The 17,750-nt window shown below is 31.3% G+C and overlaps 1 protein-coding gene across 1 annotated transcript in view; it reads left to right on the top strand.

Moving 5' to 3' along the window:
- LOC131852517 (uncharacterized) overlaps window positions 1-15,220 on the top strand; it is a 38,977-nt gene extending 23,757 nt beyond the window's left edge. The window contains exons 5-9 of the mRNA XM_059203192.1: window positions 10,631-10,764; window positions 10,880-11,239; window positions 12,573-12,696; window positions 14,236-14,302; window positions 14,980-15,220. Coding sequence (XP_059059175.1) covers window positions 10,631-10,764; window positions 10,880-11,239; window positions 12,573-12,696; window positions 14,236-14,302; window positions 14,980-14,992 — 698 coding nt within the window. The 3' untranslated portion in view covers window positions 14,993-15,220. The remainder of the gene's footprint in view (window positions 1-10,630; window positions 10,765-10,879; window positions 11,240-12,572; window positions 12,697-14,235; window positions 14,303-14,979) is intronic.
- The last annotated feature ends 2,530 nt before the right edge of the window (window positions 15,221-17,750 follow it).

The raw sequence follows: 17,750 nt of genomic DNA, 5'->3' as shown, positions 1-17,750 counted from the left end.
CTGACATTATTTTTTTGGGATCATATTCACAATAACCGAGAAGGGACGCGTCCATAAAAAATAATTACACTGCTATTCATAGTTTCGGTAGGTAATAAAATAAGAAGCAGTGATTTAAAATATTTCGTTTCAAGGTTACCAATCATAAATAAACTGTGTTTTAGGAGTGAGATGTAGTCATCGCCGTCATCTAGAGATAGGAATACTAAGTCGGAAATTTTGAAAATTTTATGCACACGTCCTTACACGTTTCCACGTTTCTAAGAAGTCTTAGGTATTCGTTGGACTTTGCGAGTGTGGTCTGTAGTAGACGTAATACTCATTACTATTGTCAGTTTACATCTTCTATTATTTCTTTTATTGTTACGTCAAACAAGTTTGGAAATTCTGTCGGGAATCAATATTAGTATTTTTGTGCGGACAAGTATTTTACGGATTGAGGAAGAACTATGAAATCTAATTTTAACGTGGGTTTAGGTTAGTTTTACATTAATGACTTAGGTGACATCTAACCTTAAGCATTTTATCAAAAGTACATTAGTTATATAGACGGATAGGGGCGTGTAGTATATACGTATACGAAATCTATAGTTTGGAATTTGTATTGTCATGTAGAATAGTATCTTGGAATTTTCGCACTTGAAAGGGATATAGACATGATAATTGATTGATAGGAAAATTTATGTCATTAATTATTTATTTTAGTCGCAAAGAAAAAAAGGGGACGGGGGAGGTGTAGTACCAAATTGATGTATTATAAAAAAATAATTATCAAAATCGTGTTATACTAAAACAAGAAAATAAAATTAGGTAAATGATTAATCTCCTTTTTAGAATAATAAACTAACATTTGGTCGTCAGGAAAGGTTGTATGGTTTATTTGTTTGTTGTTTGTTTTTTCGGTCACAAATGTGTGGTAATTTATCCATACCAAGAGGAATCATCAAAATCATATTTACCGAATACTAAAATGTGTATTTAGTATAATTTATCATGCTTCCTTAGGAGTAATATACAATTAATCGGTTGACAGGAAAAGTTTGTAAGATTTGTTTTAATTTAATTGTCTAGATTATTTCCGATTAGTCAAATTGTCCTATGGATACTATTTATTATGAATCGAAAGAATCATCATAATCAGTTCACAAACTACTGTTCACCGGAGGAGTCATCTAAACCAGTCAATCGAATTACAGGAGGTACAAAATTTGTCTTTTGTTATAAATCAGACTTCAGAGTTCAGACAAAAGGATTGTTAATTTTAAAATAAACTAATTAGATTACGCTTAGTGTTGATAGAACAATAATTGTAAAACTACAAGAGTGAGATAATTCAGCTTTAGTAGTTAGCTAAGAATGAATAGTCAGGTACGGTTTAATTTTAGTTTAGTTAGGACTACATAAACATATATTGTTTTTCCCTCTTATCCCACATAGGTGGCAAACAAGTATACGGCCCATCTGATGGTAAACGGTTACCGTAGCCTATTGTTCATAGTCATAAATTATTATAGATGGTTAAAAGGGGAAACAAAGTACAGCCTCGTTGGTCTAGTGGTTTAAAGACGTCGCCTCACTTCCAGTGGTCGCGGGTTCGATTCCTCGCAGGGCACAAGCATTTTTATTTATGTGTAGTATGACTGTTTCCTATATAAGTTAGCTTTACAATATCGCCTCACTCTTAATGGTCGCGGGTTCGATCCCTCGCGCGCCACAAGCATTTTTATTCATGTGTCGTATGATTATTTACTATATAGGATAATTAAAACAGAAATTTATATAAGTATTTGAAACTATTGTTTAGCACTCATAAACCAAGCTCTGCTTAACTTGAAACTAGATGGTGTGTGAATGTCCAGAGTTATTATTATTATTAGTAAAAGGAATATGTAAACCGGGATGTGGAACAAAAGTTGTTCGTTGTTTAGTAAAGATTTCACTAAGAGGATCTGTGAAATTGGAGTATGGTGGTCTCCTTTCTGTCACAAATAGCTATTTGCACCCTTTCGGATCTTATTCTAGTAGTACCAATAATGGCGTCTTTATAATGAAATAATTTACCACATATAATTTTCGATTAGTTATACCTTTTAATATTTCTAATTATTTCGTTGTGCTTTTAAGGTAAACATTCCAATAAAAAAAAAAAAAATGAAAGATTTTTCGGTTTATTACACTAGCATTCACGGTGTTGAGTTAGGATATTAGGGGCGATAATTTCTATAGGCAATTTAGTTAGATTAATCCAATAGGAACATTATTTAGACGAATTAGATAAATTAGCATTAATGGTTTTTGATGATTCCTACAGCGGTTAGATTATTTCCGGTAGAGATAGTTCATCTACAGAACATAATTATACCTTCTCTAATTACAATAATATCAAACACCTATTGTGATTTTCCCAAAGATTTTCTTCCCAAAACAAAATCTCCGCGAAACTCAAGGGGCGTCTGTAACGATCACATACTAGGTATGTTGATTGTTCCATAAAAATTAGATTAATAAATCTAACACCTAATATATAGAAGTGACGTGATGTTATAAGTACATAGTAAGTGCGTATTATGTAGAATTAAGATTTTTTCGCGGAACGGATACTTAAATAATTACTTCATAAAAACGGCTGCAACTCTCAAACGTGTCTATAATATTTCGTATTTTGTTCACATGCCACTTACGGATATTGTAGGGTCCTTATTTTCTAAGTATTGTTTATTTAAGTAACATAAATTAGTTACTTTATTAGACGTGACGTTACTTTGGTAGAACTCAAGCTGAGAAAGTGTCGAGTTAAAACAATAAATTAATAAGTTTATTAGACAGGGCACGACATGGGACAGTGGCTTGTTTAAAATTTGCTTTAAGGGTCGTTAGCAAAAAATAGTAAAAGTAAGAAGGACAAAGGGCGCGGGGAGGCGATACGTGTCATGGTGGGATTGAGACGCGGAGAAATCAGGACAGTTGGTTTTGGGACGGATAGCGGGGTAGTCGATCTGAAATAGGCAGCGGGTGTTGGAACGAGTAGCGGAACAAGCGGACTAGTCGATCAGAATTAAGGGTTAATTTCCGCGTTCCTTGAGAGACGGCAACGAATAATGAATCCGGGACGGTGCAACGGTGGCTGAACGAGAGACGTCGACGTCAAAATGTTATTGGTGAGATAGAATAGCTACCACATGACAGGTCGTATAAAACTTTAATTATTATTTAAGTTTATTGTAACTTTATTTTAGTCATAAGGTAGATAATTTGGGTACACTTTGGAGGGGAGCGTGGTGATGTTAATAATTGTATTATAAATATGGTAATAACTATGATACATAGGATTGGGTTCCATTCATGTATATAGGTGACAAGGGCAAACGAGCTTCGGTAACGGTTGCTGTAACTGTGAGTAGATTTTAAGTAATGGACAAAACGTTAATTATTATAATATGCTCAGTGTAATCAACAAACTACTGAACCGATATTTAAGGAGGAGCGACTGAAGTGATGATGATATTTTATTTATTCTGATATAAAACTACACTATTAAAAATAATTTAATAGATTTTGTTATTGACTTACTAAATGTGCTCCTGTCCATATGATTAATATTTAATTATTAAGTACGGCTTAATAACTGATAAATATTTATAATATAATCATTCATTTATATTAAGGGAAATCTTCTCTGACCCCTCTAAGAATTTTGTGTGATGTACACTTCCACAAGGTGGAAGTCACAAATAGAATATATTTCCAAACCGAACCACAGCAATTCCCAAAAGTATGTATTGTATGTTTGTTTGTTTTTTACAAGGTAGAAACTTGCAATTATAAGAATAATGTTGTGCAGAAAGACAGTGCTTTCTTTAATTATTGTGATGGATGTTTGTACATTTCCACAAGGTGGAGATTGCAAATAATGAATAAGTAAATAGTATATTATTCACAAGGTGGAGAATATATTAAAATGGAATATTTAAAAGAACCGTGTCATTAATATGAACTAATATTGAAGATAATCACCGGAGTAATAATATTAATTATTAAGGGATAACATTGACTATCTCTTTATGGAACGAGTTATGAATATATCCTTTCTGGGACTATAAATTTGAATTTTTAACTAATTGGGTTGTCAAGAATAATACAATCATACGAATGTGATACATATTACAAAACGAATTGTAGTTAAACTATAGAATTATTCAAATACTAGATCGCGTATTTTTGTTAACCTCATAATGATTCGAGCATAGATAATTAAATATTTTGTGGTGTGAATATAATATCAGGTGAATATTCAAATATTATATATTTTGTTTCTTCTATATAATCATAAATCAACATTACAACAACAACAAAATTTGTATGGACGTAAAGTAGTTGCTCGAATTTGATGTGGGAATAGCAAGTTCTCTGACCAGCATAGGGCGGTATGTCAGCGCCGATCGGGCCTTAGGGTACATGGTCACAGCCGTATAACTGTGGATGGCAGAAAGCCTGTTAACTAGGTTAAATATAATATTTTCGGATGTTCTCCATGGTTATGTTCACTTTTGACTCTCGATTTACATCTGTTATGACTTGATTCGTTCAGTGTCGTCGATTCTTGGATGTAAGTTTTCCTAGGCCCGGCTGACTAGAACCCTACCTTGTTCTCGCAACTCGTGTTAGATCTAGGTCCAGGAGTGCCGAGAATGGATTGTCTTATGTCGGGTTTTAAGGGCTCTTAATGTGGTCAGGAAGTAGCAGATGTAGGTCCCCTGCGCGAACCTATTTTGAAGGTCTAACTTAACTGTATCACTATCGTATGCGTCCATTCTGATAGAATATATTTACAACTATAGTTCCAACTGGGTTAGTCTTCAATAATGAGACTAAGATATTTATCTTCTTTCTTTATCCAATTTTCATACTACGAGGGTACTACGAGTCGGTATCCAGGTATAAGACGACGCGCGCACGCGACGAAGGTGACCTCCGACAGCATCCAACGAATCTTACAGCTGGGTTCCTGATAGTTCTAATATTAAGAAGTTATGTATAACATTAATTTCAATCATAAGCATGTAAACATTGTAACAGAAACATTATTATAACAAAGAGCAAAATCCAAGTTTCTTGCCCGTATCTTCTTGGTCGTAGATAGGGTTCCGAACGGGTGGTAAAGTCATTTAATATTAAATTCATTTAAAACACATAACGAATCGAATAACGCTGCTCACGTAATAAAACCGAAAATAAATAACTTCATTTGCGGCTCAATCCTTGTTTTATTTCTTACTACTATTTCCTAGATAATAATCAAGTAGGCTTCATATTTTGCAGTAGGTTATTTCTTAGGTATTAATCGTAACAACGTAGAGTCCTAGACGATCACTTGGCCAACACAACGACATATATACGTAAGCATTAGATAGGGAAAGTTAGGTCTGTGTTACGACCGTCTGTCGTCACTCAGTGTAGGTTATGTAGGGTTAGGATTAGGGATGTTACAGTATGTAATGCTTTCAAACAAACAAATTAATTTACCAACTGTTCTAACCAAGCAGAACTATGTTGAACGAAGGTTTAATTTACGATGGACTGTAATTCCAAGATATTTAAGAGAGTTCGTCCTTTCCAATTTTATACACGTACTGTGGCTCTAGACATTGCATTGGGTTTTATACGTGTACGCAATTAAATAAGGGTAATTAAAAGTTTGAAAATGTTTTACAAACACATTATGTTTTATCAGTATTTGTAGACATTGTTGCTGTTTATATTGTTGCTTTTAAGATAACATTAAAGCTAACAATAAAATAAACAAATCAAAATCACTTTCATCTTGGTAAGGAAATGTTTTCTATCTACCGTAGTTATGTTTGTGAGACTAAAAATATAACTGCGGTTACATTTCTAGTACCACGTCAAAATTACGAAAGTATGAGTGACATTAATAGGGACATGAGGGTAGGCTATATTAGGTATTATTACTATAAAGTCACCCTACCTTTAATCGACTACATACCTGTTGAGTCCTAATACTTGTTGTACAGATTTACCACTAAGTACGTAATATGCTGTATGCTGCGTGAATGTAGAGTGAGGAAAATTGTATATATTAAGTATAGAAAATATATTTAATTTTTATATAACTTTAGACCTAGTTAGACTTCGTAAAAATATCATCCACGTGGGCATCTCAGTCTTACTTATTTCAGCCGCCCTAAGCTTGTGAAATGATGAAAGATGTGTTTTAGTTAAAGGATGAGATAAGAATATCTTATATCATGGTTCTTATGCTGTAACTTCATGTCAATACATGTAAATATGTACCATCATAATTTAATTATATAATCCGGAATAGCAACACAAAAGTGCTCACGGGCGACAGTGATGTCTGTAGATGCTTGTTAGTGTATGGGTTGTGTCGAAAACTGCAGAATTGAGTTATTCAAGAAGGATATATTAAAGTTTCTTAAGGCTCGGCAACGCCCTCGTGACAACCCTAGTATTTCAGGTGTCCATAGGCTACGGCAATAGTCTATTACTAACAATTTACTATCAGGTGGATCGTCATTTGCCATTGCAATTTAATAAAAAACATATTTTATCGTTGGTTTTACGTTACATGTGATAAGAAAATATTGGTCTTCTTATAAGCTTCTATTTGGCTTTCTTTTTATATAATATGTCTTTCCGTCTAACCGTCTCTCCGGCTCACTTGTAATATATTGTTCAAACACTTGCTGGCATCCGATCGAGCTGAAAATTTGCATACGTTTGCGTAAGTCCAATGGCGTGTAATGTTATTGTGATTTTACTGCTTTTTATTTATATCTTGATATAATAGCCATTTTGAAAACTGCCTCATCGAACTGTTAAAATTTTCAACTTATTTTTGTCTTTTTTTATTATTAATTCTATAATTCTTAATTTCTGAAGGAAGTATTTAGTTACTTTGTTTTCTAAATATAAATTATGAATATTCCTTATTTATAGAAAATAACTAAATGCTTCAACCAACAATAGATCGAGGTACATTGTATATATATACATGTACACATAATGTAAAATGTGTACTTAATATATATTTTTACACACAACATGTAAAATACGACGTTAATCCAAAATTATTTGTTATGTAATGGTCAGTTATAAACTCGAATCTCCAAAGTTTCAAATTGAGTTAGACAACCGTATTGAGCCAGATAAACTAAATTACATCTCCTATTTGATTACCACAACAGGAAATTAAATTTGCATTTATAAGTTGTCTACACCGACAGTTTCTGTTATCGATTTACTGTTTAGTGCTTAAACTACGAACTTAGTTCTGCAACAATCATACTTACAAATAATATGAACAATCCCGTAGCGAGTCTGCAATAGTAAATCGTAAATCAGAACTATTGTTGAGCAATAAATGAGAATCGAACACAAGGGATGTTTGATTAAGGTTTATCTCGGTTAATTTACGGTTATTGTGGCGGTCGCTACTTCGCGAATAGGTGTCGGTTAGGACATGTTTCGTAGATATTATGCTGAATTTCCTATTGTTGGTGCTGTCATAGTCTGTGCCCGTAATAAACCAGTAAATTACATATTGTGTATTAGTACCTAAGGTTAAATTCAATTACACACAATATCAAATTGAGGTTAATTAAGAAAAGAGAGTTTTCATTGGAGTAGTTGTGACTTACTTAATTGAGTTCATTGAATAGTTTATTAGGATAATATGTACTAGAAACAACGTATATTCACGCCTTATTCGGAGAAACAATTAAATCTTACTTCTTGTCTTATTAAGTACATAGGAACACGATCAGGAAATATTTTCTTATTTATATGTGGAGTATTTTTATCAATATAATATGTAGTTACAGTGCTTAGCCTCTATCAGGTGAGTGAGATAATGTTATCTCAATTAATTACTATAGTAATTGGATTCACTTCTCACTTGTCTATATTATATACAATAATATTATAACAGCACTAATATCTAAATTATTAATTCCTAATCGTAACACTAAAAACGTAGAATACTAAACTTTTATCCTTCATTCTAGACAATTTAGTGCCTGTATTTCAAAAGTAGTGAGCCGGTTATTTATTTTAAAATTAGATCCCAATTATTAGTTTTGAAGATTCTATTTGTCATGTTGAGAGAATGTTACGTGATCAGACTTGGATTCGTGTAGGTCAAATAAATGTTAATAGAACTGTTCGGTAATTGATTGTAACAACAAAACTCACCCACCCATAGAAATGGTTGAAATTAGATTACAAATGGTAAAGATACATATTTGTCATAAGAATTAGATAGAGGAGGCAGTATAATAGAGTGTTTTTCTAAATATATACTTTCGTGGGACTCTATGTATTTCAGACAATGTATAGTTAATGTATAAGTAAATAGAATACTTATTTGAATAATAATTTAATAATAACTTGTTTAAATAAAAATTTTAACCTATGAATTTCATCCTTGTATTAAATAAATACTAAAAATATAACCACGAAATCCAAATTAAATGAGGTGCTGGAAAACTCCCTGCGTCCCCATTAAGTAGAATTGGCAAAAAGCGACAGAACAGGAATGTAAACACTTAAAACTTTCCTCGGAATACAGTTCCGCCGCTTCGCTGTAATAGAGGGCGCTGCTGGCAAACAAAAGCGTGCCGAGTTTTAGTTTGGGCCGCCATTTTGTCTGTTCGGTGTTTTAACCGTTTCCTACGTAATTCTAGAGCAAAATGGAACGGGCGCGTATGAAAGATGAATATGCAACGTCGACGTCGCCTCCGCCGCGCCGCCTCGCCGTCAACCGTCGCGCTCTGAAACGCATACAGACACGACCGAATGTAATTTATTGCCATCAGTGTTTGTTGTTTTATTTCGTATGTTACAGCTGAATAATAAAGACAGCTCAGACATTATTCAAATGAGGTTAATGTCTTGACTGTCATGTCTTGCCGGTTTTTGTATCATAATAATAAAAGATAAATATCTGAATGATCGATACAATGTTCAACTTTTGAGTCATTAGAGATTGTAATGTAAGTTTTATAATTAGTTAATTGTCTTACATGGATATATTTCTATATATTATTATCGTTATCGTTATCATTGTATTATACAGTACATAAATTTCCTGTCGAATACCCGCAAAAAAAATCGATAAAAGTGTCGGATAGTAGCCACTATGTATGTATTATAGAGAAGAGCAAAGTAAATTTTGTTATAACAAACTTTTTCACTATAAAACTAGTAGTAAATAACGAATGGAATTAAAATTTTACAATGAAGAATTGCAAAGAAATCTTCATTGTAATTTTTATAAAGACTTTAGGTTTTATAAGATAAATTTATTCGCATGAGAGTTGAGACGTTTTATATAAAACTGATAAAATAATTTTACTGAGATTTTAACTCTCTCTTTTGTTTTTCTATTCGATATGGTTATTCTACCATTAATTTTTTTATTAGGAATCTTTAAAATATTGTGGATATAGTAAGTAATAAATTATTTTACGATATAAACAACTAAACACACAACTATTTCATGAACAGTTACAAACACATATTGTAAGCAAACATAGTAGAATAGTTTTTTTAGTATTTGATGCGAACTGTTCCAATAGAACGTTATTTACCTTCATGTTGAGGATACAAAATGGCGGCGATAAAAAAATGCAATAACTGATGAATATAATAAAAAAAATTTATTTTATCAATTAAGATTTTTTTAGTTTTAAGAATTTAAGTAACAAATTAACAATTGTTAAACATTTCATAATGCATTCAATAAAAATTATTACCATTATCGCATGAGTAACCAAAATAATTTCTGTTATTAAAGAATAGATAGATGCGCAAATTCATTTCTATAGACGTAGACATTTCAGTTTTGCAATTATGTATGGCTTTAAGCGCTAGATATTCCCTCGGCAACAATTAAGGCACAAAACATGACGCTCATCATGTTTGGTAACGTTGCACAATAGAGTATGACGTTGGCAGACATCGCACAATATTATGCGCGTCAATTGTTTGTGCTGATTAAAGCAGTATGTAACTTTTATAATCAGTGAAGGCAGTTTTCTCATGTTTATAAGTAGAATTATTCGCCGAAGTCAAAAGAAGAAAAAAAAAGTAGAATTACCTAGGTAGACTCTGTAAAAAGTCTTCTGTGTTCCTGTATTTCTGTTTCCTGTTTATATATCATTTACATGTAGGACATTCAGGTGGGTTAGAACATGTTTGGCATTCTAAAGAAATAAAAAAAGGATCTAATACTGTGCTAACACTAACTTGTGTATTCTGAAAATTCTAGCTCAAAGAGAAAAAGGTGAAGTTCATTTAATTGGAGATACAAAATATTACTCATCATTTTCTATATCTTCGTAACATTCGTTTAGTTTTCGTGTATTATATAGTATATTTCGTAAAGATTCATTATTTTTTGTTAGGTGATAAGCTACTTTATAAAATGCTCACACTAGCTGGGTTGAACCATACATATACATTTAATATATAGCCATAACCACATGTAATAGTAGTATGTATACTTAGCAAATTCGAAATGAATTTTGGAAATTATGCATTGGTTATATAATTTGGTATTTAACTTGTAATTTTTTTTTATTATTATTAGAGTTACCTGACACACAACCAAATGTGCGAGCGCAGAAGAGTTGGTACTCCGTGGGGGACATGTTACGAGCGAACTGCACGTCTCCTCCAGCTGACCCATCTGCTAATCTTACCTGGCTCCTTAATGGTCAAGAGGTATTACTTTTTATAAAATTAAATTAATAAAAAATAAGCATTTTTGTGCTGTCCTTAATTTTCAGGAAATATTCGATAGTGTCAGAAAAATAAATTTCCATTTTGTTGTTTAAAGGTAAAAGGGCTCGATATCCCGCTGCACGACATATCGTATGTGCAAAAAAAACCTGTGATAACTGACACTTCGCTGGAAGATGCAAATAGAATTATATTCAGTCCATGGGACGCAATCTCAGGCTTCGAAGAGCCGGTGACCGACAACGTAATAGACATTCCGGGCAATATCGAAGGCATAGTGGGCATTCCCGACATTTATAGCAATCGGAAAAACAAGGAGGAAAGCGCCACCCGCATCACGCCGAGATCCGAGCAAATAGCAAATAAATTGAACATTAGTACAGAAGAAGAGAAATCTAATAAATCATCCTCGTTCAGCCAGCTTGTTATAAGAGTACAGTCTGTACATTTTCGCAAAGTAAGTAATATGTTTTTTTTCTTATCATTCTTTTTGTGACACATCGTATTTTCGTATAGATATTTAATATACTTACTACAGAGAAATATTATTTATTTATATACGATACGAATGAAAAAATATGAACGATGTATATATTTGAATATCAAAATATTTCATGATCATTTCAGTAGCTGGAACGTTACGTACGTAAATAAGTAACTATGTTATAAGTATTTCCAGTACATTTGTGTCCTAAAGCGATCAACACAGGTAGGTACTGTCGTATTATAAAAGAGTTTTGTTGGTATAACCTCAATTAAACAAGCTTTTGAAACATGTTACGCAGTACATATTCATGTTCATTATATACTCTAAGAGTACATATAATATAATATAAAATATTACTTTACTTCTACAAGCAATATAATATTGTTTGTATAATACCTATATATATTTAGTAATAATGAGAATAATTGTATTACGAAAAATTTAGCTATCATTACATTATAATAAAAGTAACAATAGATATATGGGTCAAATATTTTTGGAACCATATAGTATTATCTATTTATTTCGTGCATGTATTATTACTGTAACTGCTTAATATATATAATCTATCTATAAATTTCAAACATATATATTTGTAGCGTAGTTTACAGATGTTATAAACGAGTATAAGGAAAAAGTCCAATAAAATAACATACATTTATGTATACTTGCGATAAAGTTATGAAACAGTATTCAATACTTAGCTCTTTTGTTTCTTCACCGAGTAATCAAAAAAGTAAGACAAAAAGATATTTTAGAATTTCACGCACAGTTATTATCCAGAAGATCGAAGGCTATTTTTATTGTAATCGGAGGCTATTTTTATTGTAAAATAATATCCTAATAATAATAGTATTAAACAAGACATAATTCTGGCATTAAACTCTCCCGAAGGTAAACTAAAACATAGTGATTTTATTTTTTATAACTAAATATTGGGAATTACTGGGATACTTAATTGGAAATTACACTCAGCAAGAGTGAACAAAAAACAAAAAGAGATGTACAGAAAGTAATTCCCAATAGTTATGATATATAAAAATTCAATATTTTATAATCGAATGTATTCTCTTGTCACGCAAAACAAGACGATTGTTATGGTGTAGACATTAAACAATTATATTAAACTGACTATATTTAGAGCAACAGGTTTTTTATGTTTTTAGAGCAGTAGTTTTTTTTCGACCAAACCTTTTCCATCAACTATATATTTCAAACACTAGGGGCGTTTTGAGGAAGTTTACTTTAGGACAATTGGACATATTACCTGTATTTATTATAATCTATCAATTTTTTTATGTAGGGTCGATTAAATGTGACCTGTGTGGCACGTGTACTATCGGTATGGTCGGCCAGCGGAGTGCTTCTTCTCGACGAGGAACGACCACAGATTGCTCCAGTCATGGGCAGCCGGGACTCCAACTCAGGTAATTAGGTTAAATTATAAATGCATTTAATGATAGTTTAAAGAGGACGATAGAAGAGATGATGAAAAGAAAAATAAAATAGGAAGTAGGAATATATGCAAAGAAGAATTATTTTATATCGTTTGAGATATGAGTTTGTTTATTAATATAATAGCGAAGAAGCTAACGGCCTGCTTGTGAAAAGTAATAACGGTAGACCATATAATGTAACGTCTCTATTCCTTATGCAATGACTAAGATGTCATACTTCCGTACCTTCTAAATTTACTGCCATTACTTTCAAAACGGAAACATGTAGCTTCATGGCTAAAAGGTACGTGTAAAAGGTAAGCATGCATTTTCTAAATATATTTTTTTCAAGTACAGTTATATTTTGTACAAATTATACGTTGCACTTCAATGAAATTAATAATTTATGTAAATGATATTTCCGAGTATATGTATTGTTATTAATTGAGGCTTATATTATTATTGGTAACTCTATCCGTCCATCGCATTACGTATTTGTACAGTATATTTAATTTATTCGTTTAAACTATATGTACTTAAACATACAATAAGTGGTATTCAAGTTTTATTTAGATCATGGTACCCAATAATATTGCGAGTTCATAACATATTTACTCACGAATATTCTACGATAGCTACAAATATCGGGGGATCACGATCAATGGAGAGGGTTCAATTAGATATAGAATTTCATGTTACGTTACCTCTGTCATGAAATGAACCAATACTTATCGCACGATGTCACGCCGGTTACCGATGTCACGAGCTCCCGGGACGCTTGTCACATAATGTAGTGAATACGTGTCAGAAATAAATATTTTAATGTTCTCTGTCGTTGACGCTATTTCGTTGTTCATCTGTCCATTTATGTGTGTATTTATTTAAAAATCAAATAAAAATATCCTCAAATATTTCAAGAAACAACAGAAGCTGTATAAAATAACAATACGATTGTCATTGGGTTTAATCTAAATCACGTACTTAAAAATAATTTAAAGTATTTTATATTCATGTTATGATTAAACTATACGCTGTGGGCAAGTTGATATACTATAAATACATAATTAGGAATGTTTAAAAAAAATATATTATGCTAATAAATTGTCAAAAAGATTTAACAATATTGATTTTGCATATTGCCTTGAAAACTAAATGTCCGCTTTGTAAATGACTATGTTTTGGTTAGAAGGTAACCTTATTTACTTATATTCGGCAAAGATGTGCTAACAGGACGATTTACCGATCTTCGTATAAACAGGCGACAGTTACTACTTAGGTACTAAAAATTAGTGTTAATGTGATCATTTAAATACATAATTATATCAATAATTTTTTTAATACATGTTTCCTTCTTTTATTTATACATCGGATCATTTTGGTTTGAGTAATGTAATAAACGATAAAAACCTCAAGCGAAAACTTTATGCCCGTGGTACCTAACCTCGGGTGTTATAAACTTTTCGCTTGAGGCATTATAGTCTCTAAAGGAGGCCCTGAGCGTGTAATGCTGATATGTGTTTGTTGTTATAGGTCCCCAGCGCGGTACCACGCACGTCGGCGCTTTAGCGTTGCTTCATTGTATATTTTATAGACATTGGTAAGTAATTATGGTAATACTAGTTTCTGTCTGCGACTTTCATTGTGGTTACCTTTTTATACCTTCTTATGCCGCGGCTCATCTGTTTGCTATAAAATTAAGGACACTCGTAGTGTTTTAGATTGAGATTATTTTCATGCTTTATAAACAATATATACGTGATATATAATAATAGAATTTAAGATAATATAATCATAGTCTTGAATACTACGAGTGTGCAAAATTTTATGGTAAATAGTTAAAACGCGAAGGCATAAAAAGGTAATCAATAGTCATAGTTATTACCATTTCATAAAATTTAAGATTTTATTAGAGTTATGTTCACGTAGTCCTTTTTGTTACTCTCTAATTTTTGGTAAACTTTAAGAATCAAACGTACGAATATTCGTAAGTTTGATTCTTAAAGATTACTAAAAACTACCTCGTATATTGTACTTAATAAACTAGTAGCTATCCATGAATATTGCTGCTTTTTGAAAGAAAATATTATCTATATCCACCGTGACATACTCGTATAGATAATTTATATTAATTAATTAATTTAATTTATATATTCATATAAAATTTCATTAGGATTTAGTTAGTATAGTTTAATCATGATTAGTGAATTAATAGACAGACAGAAACTTTCCTTAATAATATTAGTATGGAATCTTAAACGGTATTTTTTATTTCAGGTCCAACCGATGATCAGAAGACTAAGAAAACATGATAAACTGTCATTTTCTTATCTAAAATCCGTGTTAGACTTATAAAAAGTTTAGTGAAAAGTTTATGAACAAGCTGATAAAGGTGTTTTATCAGCAATGTGAGTTGAATGTAGTGAATTTTATACTTGTAAATAGTTAGGTTTATATTAGACTACAACTTCTATGAGAAATAGTGATGTTTTTGCTTGATGAACTTTATGTACGTACATAACTGTTACTTCAACATAAGAACCATAAGAATAAAGGTAATCCCTGTTTTCTATGCACTGTTTTATTTAAATCTTTTATATTTACATGCTAAAATCAATCTATATCTACTTATTTTTAACCTTCTGGGTTTAGTATACAAATGTAACTAAGTAATCGGGTATTATGTAATAATTATAGGTAGTTGCAAAACAAAAGATATGCTACCCTAATACCTTAAGAATTTAGTAAGAAATATCAGAGATTATTACTAAGAGAAATTGTACAGATATGTACTGTACCTACTTTCTTACCCAGTAAAAACTAAAATTCTATGAAATTCTCGAATAACTTAAAATTTTGCTGTCTTGGAAATCTTTGTTATCTATTCAGTTACGTAGGTAAAGTTACTTGTGAAACTCACCCACCTAGTTACGTACTTACGAACCCGTCCGATTGATAATGGGTAACTGTTATTTACAAACGACATCAGACGGTTCGTACCGTCTGATGTCTTTTGTCGGTATCTTCTATATGCTGTTTTTCTTGAGGAGTAGGGTGGTGTACACTTTTAAGTCCATTAAAATCTAAACATATATTTGGTAGCACAAATAATAGAGATGCTTATATGAGTATGTTCTTGCAATTTAAGACAATATTACCTTCTCATGTTTGATATCACATTGTATTTATGTGAATTACTTAATATTTCGATATTCAGGTTCTTATCTAATTCAGTAGGTACGTAAGTTCCTTACCATTTAGTTTGTTCGTAAAAATGTATCGTAATTATGTTTTCATACTAAAAATAAAATCGATATAATTTAAATATACCTATTATTATAGATACTTGTTATTCCTTGTGATTATTTATATATATTAAATTCAATACTAGGAAATAGCATAAGCATCGATATATCATAATAAGCGCCGCGGACAGCAGAATGAGATCTATTTGCATGATAGAACACCGGCATACATTATTGCAATGGTGGACTCTCGTTCAATACTGCATTTATTTTCGATATGACATATTAATGACATTGGATTATAAATATAGGCATATGTATATATATATATATATATATATATATATATATATATATATATATATTTTGTATTTTTATTGAGTGGCTCGCCTTGCAGTTGCATTCGAATACACGCAGTATAATATGTAAATTTTTTAATATATCTTTTTACTGTCAAAAATTGCCAGAGGCATTGACCACATCTATTGTAGGAGTCGTGATATTATAGTTTGAAAGAAATAAATCTCATGGTGAATACCTTAAAAACCATATGTATATTGTTAGTTACCTTTTCTGTGATTATTAATTAAAGTTCAAACTGCATGATACTCAGCGGAGGTTTTTCCACATATTTTCCGATTCCATAAAAATAAATTGTATAATTTTCGATGGGGTAGTCCCAGCCTATTGCTGTTGAGATTAAGGTAGCCTTCGACATCTCCAGATTTTATACTGCATTTTACCAACATAGCAAAGCAGACGGGGTGAGTGAATCAAAAGATTTATTTGGTTGTGTCTACATTGATTTTATGTATATATATTAGAAATATTATATAAAGTTTTAGTAACCTTCATTATATAGTATTATGATGTCCTAATTTATAATTAATTTATTAATAGCCAGCAATAAATAACAATGTAACATGAAGCATTACTTATGTTGTCATTTAATCTTAAAAAATTATTATATGTACGAGTATATAGACTGTGATACTCGTCGAACGATGTCGTTGTCGAACTATGATCATTACGGTCTTAGTCGGAGTAGTAAGTATTATTTTCAAATCATAAAGTCAAAAATGTATTATGTATTTCGCATATTCAAAGGCACATTAAATGAAGTATAAAAATAAGTATGTAAAATTCCATAGAGATCTATTTAGAACTTTTTTATAGACTGGTCACTTAGTTTTAATAATAAAAAAAAAGGTAAAGAGGTAGATTGAAAAACAGGGACGAACATAAACATAAGTTACCTATATAATGTCATCGTAAATTCGATATAGCAGGTACTGTGCTAGATGGAGCATTATTTTTTTATAAGGGTCTGTATGTAATGTATCCTGTGTTACAGGCAGCTATCAAATGAAAAGTATTGATGAGTACAATATAAAAAATATTTTATTTATTCATTGATTCAGGATCCCGTTATATACGTTCATGTTTTTTTTATTATCTCATGACACAAACGTCAGTAACTAAATTCAAGTTACTTGCGTTTGGTTTACTTCATTTTGCGTTGTTTAATCGATTGATATTTATTAAACTAAGTTTATCGTTCTAAGTAACTAAGTTTTTTACTATATGATTTAAAAGTTGTTACAGTTTGTCTCAAGCAAAAGTCAGGCTATAGTTGACCTGACTTGCTTGAGACGAACAAGCATGTTTCTCGAGAAAAAACAGTAAAATGTATGTATACCATAAATAAATTTAACAATTGCAAGAATTGCTACTCCAATAAGCAAGTACGTATTATCTAGTTAGAGAAACTAATTTTAAAGGAATTTATACCAAATTTTCAAC

This window comes from Achroia grisella, unplaced genomic scaffold (assembly GCF_030625045.1).
Source record: "Achroia grisella isolate CSIRO2021 unplaced genomic scaffold, CSIRO_AGI_Agris_v1 utg1179, whole genome shotgun sequence".
NCBI lineage: Eukaryota > Metazoa > Arthropoda > Insecta > Lepidoptera > Pyralidae > Achroia > Achroia grisella.
The sequence above is the reverse complement of the archived record's forward strand: the minus strand, read 5'-3'. Positions and strand labels throughout refer to the sequence as shown.